Consider the following 16,731-nt stretch of genomic DNA (forward strand, 5'->3'; position numbering starts at 1 on the left):
TTTTGCTTCAAACCATATTAGCCTGCTTGTCAGGGCACTCTCTGGCTGCTGCCAGCTGACCCGTAGCCGTCCAGCTTCCTTTCCATTTTCCTTCCTTGGAATGCCCATGTCCGGTTGTGCCCCTTAAGCATACCAGCTCCAGTCTGGGTTCTCTGGCCAACTAGACCCTTAGTGGGCCTGGACCTTTTTCGTCTTAATATTTCAAGACACAGTTCATAAGATCAGAGGAAGCAGAACTGTGTGGTGTCATGGAGATAATGAGGGCTTTAGAATTGGCCCAACCTAGGTTTGAATCCAAAGGTCAATCACTACATGACCCTGAACCTGTCCCCCCTGGGCCTCAGTTTTCTTTTCTGTATACTGGGAATAATAGCGCCTACTGTGGAGTGATTGTCAGAACTAAATGAGCTAACTTGGATAGGACAGCCATCCCTGTACTTGGCACTTAGGGCACCCAGGAAACATGGCAGCTGGGGGTCCTGCCTGTTTCTCCTGTGGCTTCTGCACAGCAGGTGCTACTCCACATGTGGTGTGCCCTCCCCTGGGGCAGGCTTCCTGTTGGCACTCTGGGCACACTGTCTTTGCTTGCATGCCCTGTGGCATCGTATGCCCTGTTGAGAGCAGAGGTGGGGAACTTAGCTGGAATAAACTGACTTCTTCAAACTATTTTTATTATGTTTTAAGGGTATCAGCATGGAAGCCATGAGTGAGAATAAAATGGCGCCCTCTGAGTTTAGCACAGGACCTGTGGAAAAAGCTACCAAACCTTTGCCATTTAAGGATCCCAACTTTGTGGTAAGCATCAAAGGTATTAGTGGAATAAACAGCCAAATGCCACACCTCAGCCTCTGATCTTGCTGGGATTACAGCCAAGGTAGCACTGGCATCCCTTTCTCCCTCAGTTTCAGTCACCTCCTTCTCCCCCATGGGCGAGATGGGGACAAGAGAAGAAGGGTTCTTTCTGTTGATCTCTCAGTGTGCCATATCCCAGGGATTTGGGTGTCATTCGTGGATTCATTAAAGGATACTGTTTGGCAGTGGGTTATTTCCGTGGTGGTTGTTCCCCTAACCTTTTCATTGGTCTTACATAAATCGTAGACAAAGCTTGAAATATTTAACTAAAAGAAGAGTACTTGCTTATTAGTTTTTAAGGTAAAGCGAAGCTATTGTGCTGTTGAGTGAAAATAGGGTACTCTTCCTTTCATTCTTGAGAGTGGTGATAAATTGCAGCAGTTCAGATTATACTGTTAAATTATTTCTAATGAAGTAGTTTTGGAAATACAATATTACCAGTGTTTGCAATAGGTTTTGATATTCTTTTCCATTTTATTCTGTCATCTTCATAGGATTAAAAAAAAAAAAAAGATTTCCAGAAGGTTTGCCATACTGCAACTGGGGCTTTCTGGACTTCTCCAGGATCCCCAGTTTGCAAGGCGGAAACTTGCCCCGAAAAGGGAGTTTAGAGATGCAGTTGGGAATTTAAATCTGACTTCATAGCAAATTTATCTTCAAGTATGAAGAAATTCATGAATGAATTCTACAAAGTTAGATCCAATAAAGGCTTTGTGGTTTTTTTTAACGTGCATATAAAAAAGTAGTCTTATTTCTACTTAAACACCAACTTAAGGGTTTTGACAATTTGAAAACCTTTTTTTTTAAAAAAAAAAAAAAAAAACTAAGATTAACATGGTAACGTGTACAGTGAAATACTCTTAAAGAAAAGTCTCAAGGGTCCAAATGATTGTTGACAGAATGAGAGGTACATTACAGTTATGGGTAAGCATAAATGTCAGATGCTGAAATGGTAGTCTCCATTGGTTTTTGTTTCTTCTAATAATCCATGCCTTTAATTCAAGCACTCTGGCCACGGTGGCGCGGTAGCTGGCAAGAAGAACAGAACCTGGAAGAACCTGAAACAAATCCTCGCTTCCGAAAGGGCATTGCCGTGGCAACTGAACGATCCTAACTGTGAGCTGCTTAGAGCCTTCCATGTGTTTATAATGTTCAGAGTAGGAACTGTCTCATAACAAACCCACATTATTTTATTGTGTTTGTATCATTGTAGGAAATAATTTTTAGCTTGAGAATTTTATAGTGGTATCAGCCTGGAGAGATTATGTGTGTATTTTCTCATAACTGTATCTGTATTGAGCCTATTTGTTTGTGTTGTAATGGATGTGTGATTTTTAGTGTCATAGGTCCTAATATGATAATATTGTTGTTTCTACTAGACAAGCTTCTTATTCAGAATCTACTCTTAAAATGTGTTTCCAAAGACAAGGTAGCCCAAGTATAATGCCATATTTGGGAGGGCTCCTGACAACCAGCTTAGCCAGCTCTTTTACTTTGTGAGCCAGCGTTTAGCAGAGTAAACACCTAATGCAGCATTATGTCCAAATTTATGTAAAACACGGTTACATCTTCTGTTTAGCGTCACTGGAAAGTACAAGTTCAAGGTTCTCACCATGTCCTGCTCTACTATACTTCTTTCATGGGGTGACTCACATGGGTGACAAGTGAGCTAGTCATTCATTCATCTGGGTGTGGATGTGAGGGTGTCAGGATGCTCAGATCCAGTATTGGCTTGTTTGGCATTTCATCACCATCAGCCCATGCAGTATGAGATTGTGAAAGTAGCTGGTGGTTCTGCTGGAATAAGAGTCCCTGGTGACAGGGTGGGGCTAGATCTGGAGCCTGCACTTGGCCTATGACATACTGCATTATTTCTGAGAATCCTCCCCTACTCCTCTAGGTAATCTCCAGAGACTTCTGTGACTACTTAATCACAAAGGAAAATTTCAGGAATATTATCAAATAGTATTTTAGAAAAAAAGAGAAAAGATTTGAATGTTTTAAGTCCAGTTTAGTTATCTTTTTTTTTTCCAGACTTCAGTATTGATGCTCCTCCATCCTTTAAGCCAGCTAAGAAGTATTCTGATGTTTCAGGTCTTCTTGTGAGTATGATCATATCTTTCATAACTTTAAATGGAAAAGATTTCACAGTAATGTCTAGTTAGATAAGTGTTGAATATTGACTGCCGCCAGTCCTGCCCGGACCCTGTCTATGGTGATAGGTGATAGGTTTGTGCAGTGTGTTCATTGCTGCAAACTGAGGCATCTGTCGGGGCAGCCTGCGGGGAAGATCGAACTAAAAAGCAGGAGACCCGAGTTTCACTTCTTTACCTCTGCTAGTTAACTATATAAGATAACATAAAAGAAACAACTATATATTTCTTTTTTTACTGCTGAAGTTTTTTAAACCTACATTTTAGATGATGATTGTATTTACAAAACTTTTTTAAACTTCCTTAAACAGGTGCTTCAGTAAAGGTTGTCGCCAGGTGCAGTGGCTCACGCCTGTAATCCCAGCACTTTGGGAGGCCGAGGCGGGTGGATCACGAGGTCAAGAGATCGAGACCATCCTGGTCAACATGGTGAAACCCCGTCTCTACTAAATATACAAAAAATTAGCTGGGCATGGTGGCGCATGCCTGTAATCCCAGCTACTCAGGGGGCTGACGCAGGAGAATTGCCTGAACCTAGGAGGTGGAGGTTGTGGTGAGCCGAGATCGTGCCATTGCACTCCAAAAAAAAAAAAAAAAAAAAGTAAAGGTTGTGACTTTCAAACTTATTTTTAAGCATCAGAACCCCTTTTCTAAATGAAATCTTTTACAGAATCCAATAAATAAACAATCTGGAGCCCACCTTTCTGCTGTGGATCTGGCCACCTGTCTTACTACCCACTCCCCACCACAGTGACTGTTGAAGTGCTTCTGGGGAACACAGTGCAGAAACTGCCAGCATAGCTGGAAAAGTGGGAAGTGAGCAATTTGCTAAAGTTCAGGAATCTCAGAGTGCTCCTATTTCCTTATTTGCAGAAGGTAGAACCTAAGAGTCATCTTCTTAATCCTTTTTCATCTCATAAATTTGGAAAAATAATTTAAATGCTTTACATTTTAATGAAAATATGACTCTAACTTATTTAACAAACTGATCAAATTAATTACGTGAAGAGGAAAATTGCCTCCTTTGTTATTATTAGGAATATCCCTGTTTCCCTCTGATAATATTCATTGTTCTGAAGTCTACTTTGCCTGAAACGAATATTGCTACCCCAGCTTTCTTTTGTTCAGGTCTGGATGGTATATCTTTCTTGATCTTTTCACTATTTTTTTTTTTTTTTTTTTTTGAGACAGAGTCTCATTGTGTCGCCCAGGCTGGAGTGTAGTGGCGCAATCTTGGCTCACTGCATCCTCTACCTCCTGTGTTCAAGTAATTCTCCTGCCTCGGCCTCCCAAGTAGCTGGGATTTCAGGCGTGTGTACCACTACACCTGGCTTAATTTTGTATTTTTAGTAGAGATGGGATTTTGCCATGTTGGCCAGGCTGGTCTCGAACTCGTGACCTCAAGTGATCCTTCTGCCTCAGCCTCCCAAAGTGCTGGGATTACAGGTATGAGCCACCACGCTCGGCTGATCTTTTCACTTTTAAACTATGTATATATTTAAAATGGATTCTTGTTGAAAGCATATTGTTGGGTTGTTGGGTCTTCCTTTTTTTTTTGGAGGTAGGGTCTTGCTTTTTTGCCCAGGTTAGAATGGAGTAGTGTGATCATAACTCACTAAAGTCTTGGCTATGCAGGCTCTCTTTTGGTTCCATATGAAGTTTAAAGTGGTTTTTTCCAGTTCTGTGAAGAAGGTCAGTGGTAGCTTGATGGGGATAGCATTGAATCTATACATTACTTTGGGCAGTATTGGCCATTTTCACAATATTGATTCTTCCTAACCATGAGCATGGAATGTTTTTCCATCTGTTTGTGTCCTCTCTTATTTCCTTGATCAGTGGTTTGTAGTTCTCCTTGAAGAGATCTTTTACATCCTTTGTTAGTTGTATTCCTAGGTATTTTATTCTCTTTGTAGCAATTGTAAATGGGAGTTCACTCATGATTTGGCTCTCTGTCTGCTATCGGTATATAGGAATGCTTGTGATTTTTGCACATTGATTTTGTATCCTGAGACTTTGCCAGAGTTGCTTATCAGCTTAAGGAGGTTTTGGGCTGACACGATGGGGTCTTCTAAATATACGATCATGTCATCTACAAATAGGGACAATTTGACTTCTTCTTTTCCTAATTGAATGCCCTTTATTTCTTTTTCTTGCCTAATTGCTCTGGGTAGAACTTCCAATACTATATTGAATAGGAGTGGTGAGAGAGGGCATCCTTGTCTAGTGCTAGTTTTTAAAGGGAATGCTTCTAGTTTTTGCCCATTCAGTATGATATTAGCTGTGGATTTCTCATAAATAGCTTTTATTGTTTTGAGATATGTTCCATTGATACCTAGTTTCTTGAGAGTTTTTAGCATAAAGGGCTGTTGAATTTTGTTAAAGGCCTTCTCTGTATCTATTGAGATAATCATGTGGTTTTTGTCTTTGGTTCTGTTTATGTGGTGAATTACGTTTATTGATTTGCATGTGTTGAACCAGCCTTCCATCCCCAGAATGAAGCCTACTTGGTCGTGGTGGATAAGCTTTTTGATGTGCTATTGCAATAGGTTTGCCAGTATTTTATTGAAGATTTTTGCATCAATGTTCATCATGGATATTGGTCTGTAGTTTTCTTTTTTCGTTGTGTCTCTGCTGCATTTTGGTATCAGGATGACGTTGGTCTCATAGAAAGAGTTAGGGAGGATTCCCTTTTTTCATATTGTTTGGAATAGTTTCAACAGGAATGGTACCAGCTCCTCTTGTATGTCTGGTAGAATTCGGCTGTGAACCTGCCTGGACCTGGACTTTTTTTGGTTGGTAGGTTATTAATTGCTACCTCAACTTCAGACTTTGTTATTGGTCTAGTCATGGTTTCAACTTCTTCTTGGCTTAGTCTTGGGAGTGTGCAGGTGTTCAGGAATTTATCAATTTCTTCCATATTTACTGGTTTATGTGCATAGAGTTGTTTGTAGTAATCTCTGTTGTTAGTTTGTATTTCCAAGGAATCCGTGGTGATCTCCCCTTTATCATTTTTTATTGGATCTATTCAATTCTTCTTTCTTTTCTTTTTTATTAGTCTAGCTAGTGGTCTATTTTGTTGATCTTTTCAAAAAACCAGCTCCTGGATTTATTGATTTTTTTGAAGGGTTTTTTTTGTCTCTATCTCCTTCAGTTCTGCTCTGATCTTAGTTATTTCTTGTCTTCTGCTTGCTTTTGAGTTTTTTTGATCTTGCTCCTCTAGCTCTTTCAACTTTGATGATAGGGTGTCGATCTTTCCTTGTTTCTCATGTGGGCATTTATTGCTGTAAATTTTCCTCTATAGACACCGCTTTAATTGTGTCCCATAGGATCTGGTATGTTGTGTCTTCATTCTTGTTGGTTTTGAAGAACATTTTTTATTTCTGCCTTCATTTCATTGTTTATCCATTTGTTATTCAGGAGCAAGTTGTTCAGTTTCCATGTGATTGTGCAGTTTTGAGTGCTTTGCTTAATCCTAATTTCTAATTTGATTGCACTGTGGTGTGAGAGACTGTTAGGATGTCTGTTCTTTTACGTTTGCTGAGGAGTGATTTACTTCCCATTATGTGGTCAGTTTTGGAGTAAGTGCAATGTGGTGCTAAGAAGAATGTGTATTCTGTAGATTTGGGGTGGAGTTTCCTGTAAATGTTTCTTTGATCCACCTGGTCCAAATCTGCGTTCAAGTCCTGGATATCCTTGTTGACGTTCTGTCTCATTGATCTGTCTGACATTGTAAGTGGAGTGTTAAAGTCTCCCACTGTTATTGTGCAGGAGTCTAAGTCTCTTTGTAGGTCATTAAGAACTTGCTTTATGTATCTGGGTGTTCCTGCATTGGATGCATATATATTCAGGATAGTTAGCTCTTCTTGTTGCATTGATCCTTTACCATTATGTAATGCCCTTCTTTGTCTCTTTTGATCTTTGTTGGTTTAAAGTCCGTTTTATCAGAGACTGTGATTGCAACTCCTGCTTTTTTTGCTCTCCATTTGCTTGGTAAATCTTCTATCCCTTATTTTGAGTCTATGTGAGTCTTTGGATGTGAGATGGGTCTCTTCAATACAGCACACCAATGGGTCTTGACTTTTTATCCAGTTTGCCGGTCTGTGTCTTTTGATTGGGGCGTTTAGGCCATTTACATTCAATGTTACTACTGTTATGTTTGAATTTGATCCTGCCATTTTGTTACTGGTTGGTTGTTTTGCCTGTTAGTTGATGTGGTTTCTTCATTGTATCATTGTTCTTTACCATTTGGTATGTTTTTGCAGTGGCTGGTACTGGTTGTTCCTTTCCCTGTTTAGTGCTTCCTTCAGTAGCTCTTGTAAGACAGGTCTTAGAGCAACCAAATCTGTTGGCAATGTCTTGTCCATAAAGGATTTTATTTCTCCTCCACTTATGAAGCTTAATTTGGATATGAAATTCTGAGTTGAAAGTTCTTTTCTTTAAGGATGTTGAATATTGGTCCCCACTCCCTTCTAGCTTGTAGTGTTTCTGCCAAGAGATCCACTGTGAGTCTGATGGTCTTTTCTTTGTGGGTGACTCGACCTTTCTCTCTGACTGCCCTTAGAATTTTTTCCTTCATTTCAACCCTGGTGAATCTGACAATTATATGCCTTGGGGTTGCTCTTCTTGAAGAATTTCTTGGTGGTGGTCTTTGTATTTCCTGGATTTGAATGTTGGCCTGTCTTGTTAGGTTGGGAAAGTTCTCTTGAATAATATCTTGAAGAGTGTTTTCCAACTTGGATTCATTCTCCCTGTCACATACAGGTACACCAATCAAGCATGGATTAGGTCTTTTCACATAATCACATAGTTCTTGGAGGCTTTGTTCATTTTTTTTCACTCTTTTTTCTCTAATCTTACCTTCTCATTTTATTTCATTGAGTTGATCTTCAATCTCTGATATCCTTTCTTCTGCTTGATCCATTCGGCTGTTGATACTTGTGTATGCCTTGCGAAGTTCTCGTGCTGTGTTTTTCAGCTCCATCAAGTCGTTTATGTTCTTCTCTAAGCTGGTTATTCTAGTCAGCATTTCATCAAACCTTTTTTCAAGGTTCTTAGTTTCTTTGCAGTGGATTAGAACATGGTCTTTTAACTCAGAGAAGTTTGTTATTACCCACCTTCTGAAGCCTGCTCCTGTCAGTTTGTCAAATTCATTCTCTGTCTTTTTTTGTTCCCTTCATGGTGAGGAGTTGTGATCCCTGGGAGAAGAAGAGGTGTTCTGTTCTTTGACGGTTTCATCCTTTTTGCACTGGCTTTTTTCCCATCTTCAGGGATTTATCTCCTTTTGATCTTTGAAGTTGGTAATTTCAGGAGGAGTCTCTGAATGGACTTTTTTTCTGTTGAGGTTGGAGGTATATCTTTTTTGGCCTGTAGAGGGTGTTGCTGGGCTCTCGGGTTCAGGCAGGTTGTTGGATGGGTGGTCTTTCCCTGTAGTTTGTTTGCAGCTGAGATTGATCCCGCCTTCCCAATGGCATCTCTCTCAGACCTCAATCTTCCTGGTTGGGGTCAAACTGGTGTATTTGCTGCCAAGCTCTCTAGCAAGGGCTTCAGTTTGAGTTCTGTGGAGGTGGGGCCTGCAAGGCCTTATGATCTGTTTCCCTGCTTTCAACTCTACTCCCTCTGTGGGATGGTCTGTCCCACTGGCTAGTCCAAACTTCCGCCCAGGTCCGTGTGACAACTGGCTGTGCCCTGCATCGACAACCCACAGCGCCCCACAGTCTGGCAGGGCTCTTCTGGACCCTGAGTTGTAGGAGGAATGAGGTAAGCACAGGGTCTATATTGGAGCACAAGGGGGTGATGTCCCATCCCCCCGACCCCCACGTTTCAGGTGGGGATGCGCAGCCCCCCCCACCTTCTTGATTTGGCCCCCTGGGCAGCTCTCACCCTGCATCTTCTTCCCTGGGCTATTTTCAGTGCCCTATCAGTCCCACCGAAATGAACCCCACACCTCCTTTGGAATCATGAAGTCCTTTAGCCCTCTGAGTCTCATTCGCTGGGAGCTGCATTCCACTGTTGCTTTCTCATGGCCATCTTGCTGCCCTCCCTCCAAGAGGAGGATTTCTAAGAAGGCTCCTCTGGAGTCACTTCTGTACAGATTGTCCTTGTTTTTAATGACCTTAACAGTTTTAAGGAGCACTGGTCAAGTATTTAGTAGAATCCTCCACTATTGGAATTTCTCTGATGTTTTCTCATGATAAAACTGGGGTTAACTGAACATCTTAAAATGTTGTTTATTTTCGTATTATTTATACTTCTTTTAAAAATTATGAATGGTTACTTTCATGTTCACAATATACATTTTAAATAACCTGAGTCTATTTTCAAATATACCACGGTGTGTGTAGTGTGAGGTCTTCTAGTAGTGAATTTCTAATTCCAGTCTCTCATTCTTTGTTGTCATATAGTTTATTTTTACATATGCTAAAAACAAAATACATGGCTGTGAGTTTGTGCTTTAGACAATTCCCTTTTAGAGAGATAAAGGGAAAAAAAGAACTTTATTTTATCTTCATTTCATTGTTTCCACCTTTTTTCATTTTGTTATTTATTTCTAAGTTGCAGCCTGATGTCATATTTTTTCTACTGGAACATTTTACTGTGCTTTTTTTATAAAGCAGATTTGCTGCTAATGAATTCCTTCCTTTTTTTGTTTAGCCAAAGAGCCTTTATTTCTTCTTCACTTTTTTTTAAAGACAGGGTCTTAATCTAATGCCCAGGCTGGAGTACAGTGGTGCTATCTTGGCTTACTGCAGCCATCTTGACCTTCCAGGCTGAGGTGATCCAGCCCTCCTGAGCCTCCCGGATAACTGGGGCTACAGGTGTATGCCACCATGCCTGCCTGATTTTTTGTATTTTTTTGTAGAGATGGGATTTCACCTTGTTGCCCAGGCCTGGTCTCAAACTCCTGAGCTCAAGTGATCCTCCCACCTTGGTTTCCCAAAGTGCTGGGATTACAGGTGTGAGCCACTGTACCCGGCCTTGTTCTTCTTTTTTGAATGACATTTTCAGTGAGTATTTCTGAATGACATTTTCAGTCTGGGCTGACAGTTTTTTCTTTCATCACTTTTAAGATGTCAGTGGTTAAATGTTGTCTTTTTGTTTCATGGTTTCTGATGAGAAGTTTGGTATAATTCTTATTTTGTTCATCTCTTAGTAATGTTTCTTGTTTGACTGTCTTCAAGATTTTCTCTTTGTCTTTTGTTTTCAGCAGTTTGAATATGACTGGGTATTATTGAATATGACTCTGGGTATTATTTTTCTGGTATGTATTCTTGATGTTCTCTGAGGTTTGGATTTGTGGTTTGGTATCTGTCAAGAATTTTGGAAAATTCTTGGCCATTATTCAAATATTTCTTTTGCCTCGTCTTTTTCCCTTCCTCTAGGATTCCAGTTACACACATGTTAAACTATTTGATAGTGTCTCAGAACTCTTGGATATTCTGTTCTGGTTTGTTTGCTTTTTAAAACTTTATTATTTCGTTGTGGTTCAGTTTGGATGTCTGATGTGTCTTCAAGTTCTTTACTCACTGTATTGAGTATACCAGTGAGCCCACTGGAAGCATTATTTATCTTTCTAGTTGTGTTTTTAATTTCTAGCTTTCTATTTGATTATTATCGTTTTCATACCTCTGATGAAATAATTTTCTTTTAAATTATTTATTTATTTAGAGATAGAGTCTTGCTTTCTAATCCAGGCTGGAATGCAATGGTGTGATCACAGCTCACTGCAGCCTCAAACTCTTGGGCTCAAGTGATCCACCTGCTTCAGCCTCCCAGGAAGCTTGGACTATAGGTATGTGCCACCACACCTGGCTAACTTTAACAGAATTTTTGATAGAGAAGGGGTCTCACTGTGTTGCCCAGGCTGGTCTTGAACTCCTAGCCTCAAGCCATCCTTCTGCCTTGGCCTCCCAAAATGTTTGGATTACCAACGTGAACCGCCATTGCCTGACCTGAAATAACTTTCTATTTTGTATGTTGTCTCTCCTTTAACATATTAATTATAGTTATTTTAAATTTCCCATCTGATAGTTTCAAAACCTGTGTCATATTCAGGTCTGGTTCTGGTGATTTCCTTGTCTTTTAAGACGACTTAGTCATTAAGTGTATATGTATATATATATATAGTCCTTGAACACATAGTAGCTGCTTTAAAGTGTTTATCTGCTATCGCCAACATTTGGTTCATCTTGGCCAGTTTCTGTTGACTGCTTTTTTTCTTAACTGTGAATCACATTTTCCTATTTCTTTGCATCTACAAGCTTTTTTATTGTGTGCTGGCCATTGTGGATGATGTATTGTAAAAACTCTAGATTCTGTTATCTTTCCCTGAAGAGTATTTTCTTTCCTGTGGGTAGCTCAGTTACTGACTGATCATCTTGAATGGGTGTAGGTTTGGTTTTGCACTTTGTTAGGACTGGTCTGTGGAAGGCCCATGATGTTTCCCAAACTCCTTTAACTTAGTTCCACTTAACTTCTAAGCTCTTTATCCTCTGCCAGTCTTATTGAAGTTTGCTGTTAGACTTTGTTATGGTGAGACTAGAATAGACTGTACTCATGAGGAAGCATGATTTTAGTTCCTAAGCTGTGGCCTTTCTGTTGCCTTAGCTAGGTGCTAGGACTGTTGTTATAGAGATCTCTCTACTCTGGCTGGGCTGGCAGTTCAGCAGCTCCCAGCACTGCTCAGCCTCTGGAGTTTCTGTTTCCCTCCTAACCAGTCTCCAGTAAGATCTGTATAGTCTTGCTTTGAACATGCGTAGCCCAGCCCATGGTTATGGACTCACATGAAATCCCAAACCAACTTTTGCCTCCCTTCCAGGGAACCTCCCTCTTCTGTTACTCAGTTTTGCCAAATCCAGATGTTACAGTAGCCCCTGAATCTGATCTCTGCCGCCCCAGCTCAGTGGGTCCACTGAGCTCTGCGTGAGCTCCGCCTCTGCCCCACGGTCAGGAAATTGTCACAGGCAGAGCATTTGGATGATACTGGAACTTACCTTATGAGCTTCTCTTTTCTCAAGCATTGCGGTCTTGTGCTACCTCTTGTCTGTTGCCTGAAAATAGCTACCTCATATATTTGACCTGTTGTAATAATTGTTTATGGCAAGAGAGCTCATCTGGCACCATTTATTCTGTTATGGCTGGAAGTGGAAATCTCTCCCTGTGTCATTTTGAGTTTCTGGAGGCTACAGTTTATGGCCACACTTGGAGGGTAGTTCCTCAGAATGTCAGCTTTATCCTTACTGTTTCAGGCAGCTCATCTGCTAGTACAGTGGTTTTTACACATTAGGAGGAAGGAGAATCATTATTCCAGGCCCTTTTATGTCATCAGCAATGGACTTGTCATGTTATACACTACCTAAAACCTCTTGCCCCACTGTATGTAAGAAATAAAAAATTCTGAATAGACAAAGAACTCTCCCAGCTCATTAAAGGACAATCCCACGGAAGAATCAGCAAAAAAGATGGAAATAGGCAATTGCCAGAGAAGAAAGGTAGATGACCAATAAGTAGATATTCAGCTTCACTAGTAATTAGGAGAAAGACTCATCAAATGGGGAAGAAATTAAGACATTTGATTATACATTTTGGCACCACATACAGAAATGGGTATCTTCATACACTGCTGTTTTGAGGTGGGAACATGCACTGGTACTGCTTCTTTGGATGACAGTTGGAGCAGTCTGTTCAGATTAAAACAGCAAAAGTCTCTGACCTTGCAATGTGTCTTATAGGCAGCTCCCTAGAGAAATAGTGTGCACAAAGAACTTTACGCAGAAATCCTTATGAGAGACAGCATTTGCAAAATGTTGAAAGCAACATCAAGGACTATCACAGCATGTATTTTCATACTATTCTTGAGCTCAAAGCTTAGTTACAACATGGATAAATTTTCAGGATGTAATGTTGATTGAAAGATGCAAAGCAATATTAACAGCATGGTGCCACATATCTAAAAACACACACATACACACACACAAATTGGGTTCTCTTGTGTGTTTACATATGTGTATAGGGGTAGACATAAAAGGTCTGGAAAGGTGCCCACTTAGTGGTTTCTCCAGGGGAAGGCAGAGGACTTTTGATTGGTAGATGGTGATAAATGAGGACTTTTTTTTAAATCTGTAATGTTTTCTTTTAATTTTTTTTAAAGGAGAACATGTTCATCTGTTGCTTATATAATTTAAAGTTACATAATTAAAAAGTAAAGCCTAGTTCATGTTTATACTGATACACAGCTATTCCCAGCCAGCCACGTGACTGTTTCCCCTGTGCCTAAACACGGCAGCAGGACATGCAGGGTCACACCTGTGTTCAGCACTTGTTACAGAGCTATGGAAAGTGTGTTCTGAGTGAGACAGACAAGCTGTGAATACTGCCTGTCACCCTGCAGCAAGGGGGCTTGAAGCTGTTTGCTGACTTCACTCTGGGAAGTTGGCCTTTGCTTATTTCACACAGGCTCAAGAGATGGCACCCAGAGGAGGGTGGACTATAGGTGTGAAGTTCTTTACTTGTTCAATTCTGGGGTGTCACTTGGCATCCTTCCTTCTATTCAGAATCCTAGATGCTGGCCCCTGGGTCCAGTCCAGTCTGTTCAGGTTTTTGTTGGTAACCTTTTTGTTGGTGCCACGAAATCTCTGTATTCTGCACTGTTTATTCAGCAGCCCTCTTGGCAGTGAGGTCTGAACTTGGGCGGGCCGGCTCAGCATAGTTAGGTGGTAGGAGGGAAGCAGCCACAGACGTGGAGTTCAGCCGAGGCTGGTTTGTCTATGGAGGCCAGATGGTCTATGCCAGAAACACATGCCTGCACTCTGCTCGGAACTGCAGGGCAGCCTCCCCTGCTAGTTAACCTAACTTCCCTCCCAGCCAGGATCCCTCAGAAGAGACTTGTCACTGTTTTTCTAAAGAAGCCTTTACTGTCATTAAAGGAAATGAGGACAGAAAGGTAACATCTAGATCAAAACAAGGGATCCAAGTTTTATTTTATATAGAGCTATTAGTTCATCTTAGCCTTTTAGGAATAATCCCATTTTCCTAACACACAGCAGTTAAATACTTTGGGGAGTCCCCAGTGGCAAAATGGAAGACGTTTTAGGCTTGAGAAGCCTATGAATAGCTTCCCGACAGCTTGTTGCTTCTTTATTGAGACTTCCCTCCCTTACTAAATTGCAGGATTACTGTGAGTTTAAGTCCACACAAAGATGATCCACATTAAAGTAGACATTTACACTTGAATAATTGGATGTTATCTGTCTAGACTTTAATGGCATCTTTTATAATTTTTTAAAAGGAGTTCAAAATGACTCACCCTCATGTTTTTTTGTTTCAAAATTCGTAGAAGCCACGTGCTTTGAGGTATATAGTTAGTGAATTATGTTCTCCACTTGGCACATGGGGAACAGAGACCAAGAGAGAATTTTGATATGTCTGGGAAACAAGTTCTCTTTTCTGTGATGGTGCTGATTGTCTGTTTATTCATCCTTTTATTCATTCATTAATCATTTGTTATACAAACCCTGACTGAAGGCCCTCTGTGCACTCTGCATTGCATTAGGAGCCAGTCTACAGTGATAAGCAAGCCACAGTGTTCCTGTTTCAAGGACCCTCATAGTCTAGACCATCACCAGAGTCATGTAGATGATAAACTTTAAAGCAACAGAGTTGTGCGCTCCACTGCAGTGGTCTGTGCTGCTGTGAAAGAGGGTGGGGTTCTGACTTCCTATGGGGGTACAAATAGGCTTTCCCAGAGGTGTAGCTTTGGAATCGGAGAGCAGGGGCATGTGGCTGAGGAGGAGGCTAAGGACAAAGGAAGGAGCTAAGGAGCTGTACGGAGGACTTGGGCCTTTGTCCCAAGAGCAGAGGAGCCATTTTGAGAGATTTTATGCCAAGGAATGACACGATCAGAATTGCATGTTGTCAAGAAGATCCTGGCTGCTGTTCTAGGGGAAGGGTGAGTGTGAATGGCCAGTAATGCACTACAGATTGGCCCAGGAGGCATGGAAGTGGCACAGCAGGTGTTGGAAGAGCTGGGAAGGAGCATGCTGGAGGTAACTGGAGCATAGCAGCAGGGAGCGGCATGTGCCCAGCATGCAGGGCGTCAGCTCCTGGGACATGTTGGAAGGAGGCAGGAGTCTAGAGACAGGGAGGGATGACCATTGTGAATTCAGTCTTGGACCTGTTGCTTGCAGCCCTTGAGGCACCAACAAGAAGGGTCCCAGAGTCTGATGTGCTTATTTCCCTTCCATCCATACCTCGAAGTGTTTCTGGAGTCTGGGAAGGTTAACGAGTCTGTGCCACAGTGAGTGATTTAGTGTTCTTGGTGGCAGAGTAAGACATAATGAAAATATATTTTACTTTCAATGAAATAGAAAAAAGTTTTAAACTTATACTTGAATTTAACTTAAAATATCCTACCAGCAATAACTTTCTGCCCTTCCCTGTGCCTCTTTCCACCCAGGCCAACTACACAGACCCCCAGAGCAAACTGCGGTTCAGCACCATTGAAGAGTTTTCCTACATTCGGAGGCTGCCGTCTGATGTCGTCACTGGCTACCTGGCCCTGAGGAAGGCCACGAGCATTGTTCCCTGAGCCCAAGAAGTGGAGATGAAGTGCAAAGTTCTTTCAAAAACAGACTCTGGACTCGTGATTTTGTTTCATGGAAACAAACTCGTTCTGCTGTCAATCTGAAAATGCCAGTGCTGTGCCTTGGAAAGAATGTTTGGCTTTAATTTAAGCGTTTTTTTTTTTTTTTGAGTGTGTGTTTTCCCTCCGAGTGTGGTATTTCCTGCTGAATTAAATCGTACTTGAGAGTAAAGGTATTTGACAAGAAAATACAATAAACCATACTTTTCATTTAACCCAAGTCCCTGTATTTTTGTTTTAAAGTTGTGAACTCCATATAACACAGGTAGACTCTGCAGTGAGTCCACAATAGGTCTGGATTACTTCTAATCCTGGTGACTCCCCTTTTAGAGCATGTTAGTCCTTGTCTCTGATCAGAGTGCTTGGAAGAAGTCCAAATTTGGGTCCAGAGAAGAAAGAGGAATGTGACTTTTTCTGTCCCACTCGGCTGGTCCTCACCTGTGCCTCAGCCTCAGAACAGCCTCCCCTCATCTTTAGGAGTGTGAGGTACCACCACTGACATGCTGTCCCAAAAGGGCTTTTGTCTTGGTACAGGATGCCACCCCTCTGGCTGCAGCCTGCTCCAGAAAGGGAGTGTTTGCATCTCCATCCTCCAACAAGAGGAAGCATTTTCTTGACCAGGGAAAGGAGAGTATGGAGACAAGTCCTGGGCCTTTCTGGGCCCTGTGCCTGCATTTCCCCAGGGAGGACGGTGAAAACAGGCCCTGGGGTTTCTGGACCACAGCTGCCTCTGCTTTGGGGGATTAGGCACCAGCTGTCCTTTCTCTCTGGGGAAAGCCCTTCCTGTGCCCCTCTCCAGACTTAGAGAAAATCAAACAAGCCAAGTTAGCAGGGAGAGCAGCCCGTGCAGGTGGCAGCTGCCTGGAACCAGGCCCCCTTTCCTCCAGGTTGGCAGCCACAGTATCCTTTGGCACCTTCCCAATAATAAACCGTGAGAGTGGGAGAGGTACTGTGGGGCCTACTCTGGCCTCCGTGACAAGCGACCTGAGGGGATGGCCTGGAGAGTTGGGGGCCTTTCCTAAGCCCATAATCACCGAGCAAGCATCAGAATCACGTGGGAGTCTGTTGTGACACAGATTAGGGATCCTA

General features: G+C 41.7%; 1 protein-coding gene across 1 annotated transcript in view; it reads left to right on the top strand.

Moving 5' to 3' along the window:
• Positions 1 to 15,857, top strand: part of INO80C (INO80 complex subunit C) — a 32,646-nt gene extending 16,789 nt beyond the window's left edge. The window contains exons 2-5 of the mRNA XM_003924731.3: positions 685 to 795; positions 1,857 to 1,968; positions 2,887 to 2,954; positions 15,457 to 15,857. Coding sequence (XP_003924780.1) covers positions 685 to 795; positions 1,857 to 1,968; positions 2,887 to 2,954; positions 15,457 to 15,588 — 423 coding nt within the window. The 3' untranslated portion in view covers positions 15,589 to 15,857. The remainder of the gene's footprint in view (positions 1 to 684; positions 796 to 1,856; positions 1,969 to 2,886; positions 2,955 to 15,456) is intronic.
• Positions 15,858 to 16,731: the final 874 nt, after the last annotated feature.

The sequence above is a fragment of the Saimiri boliviensis genome, chromosome 13 (genome assembly GCF_048565385.1).
Source record: "Saimiri boliviensis isolate mSaiBol1 chromosome 13, mSaiBol1.pri, whole genome shotgun sequence".
NCBI lineage: Eukaryota > Metazoa > Chordata > Mammalia > Primates > Cebidae > Saimiri > Saimiri boliviensis.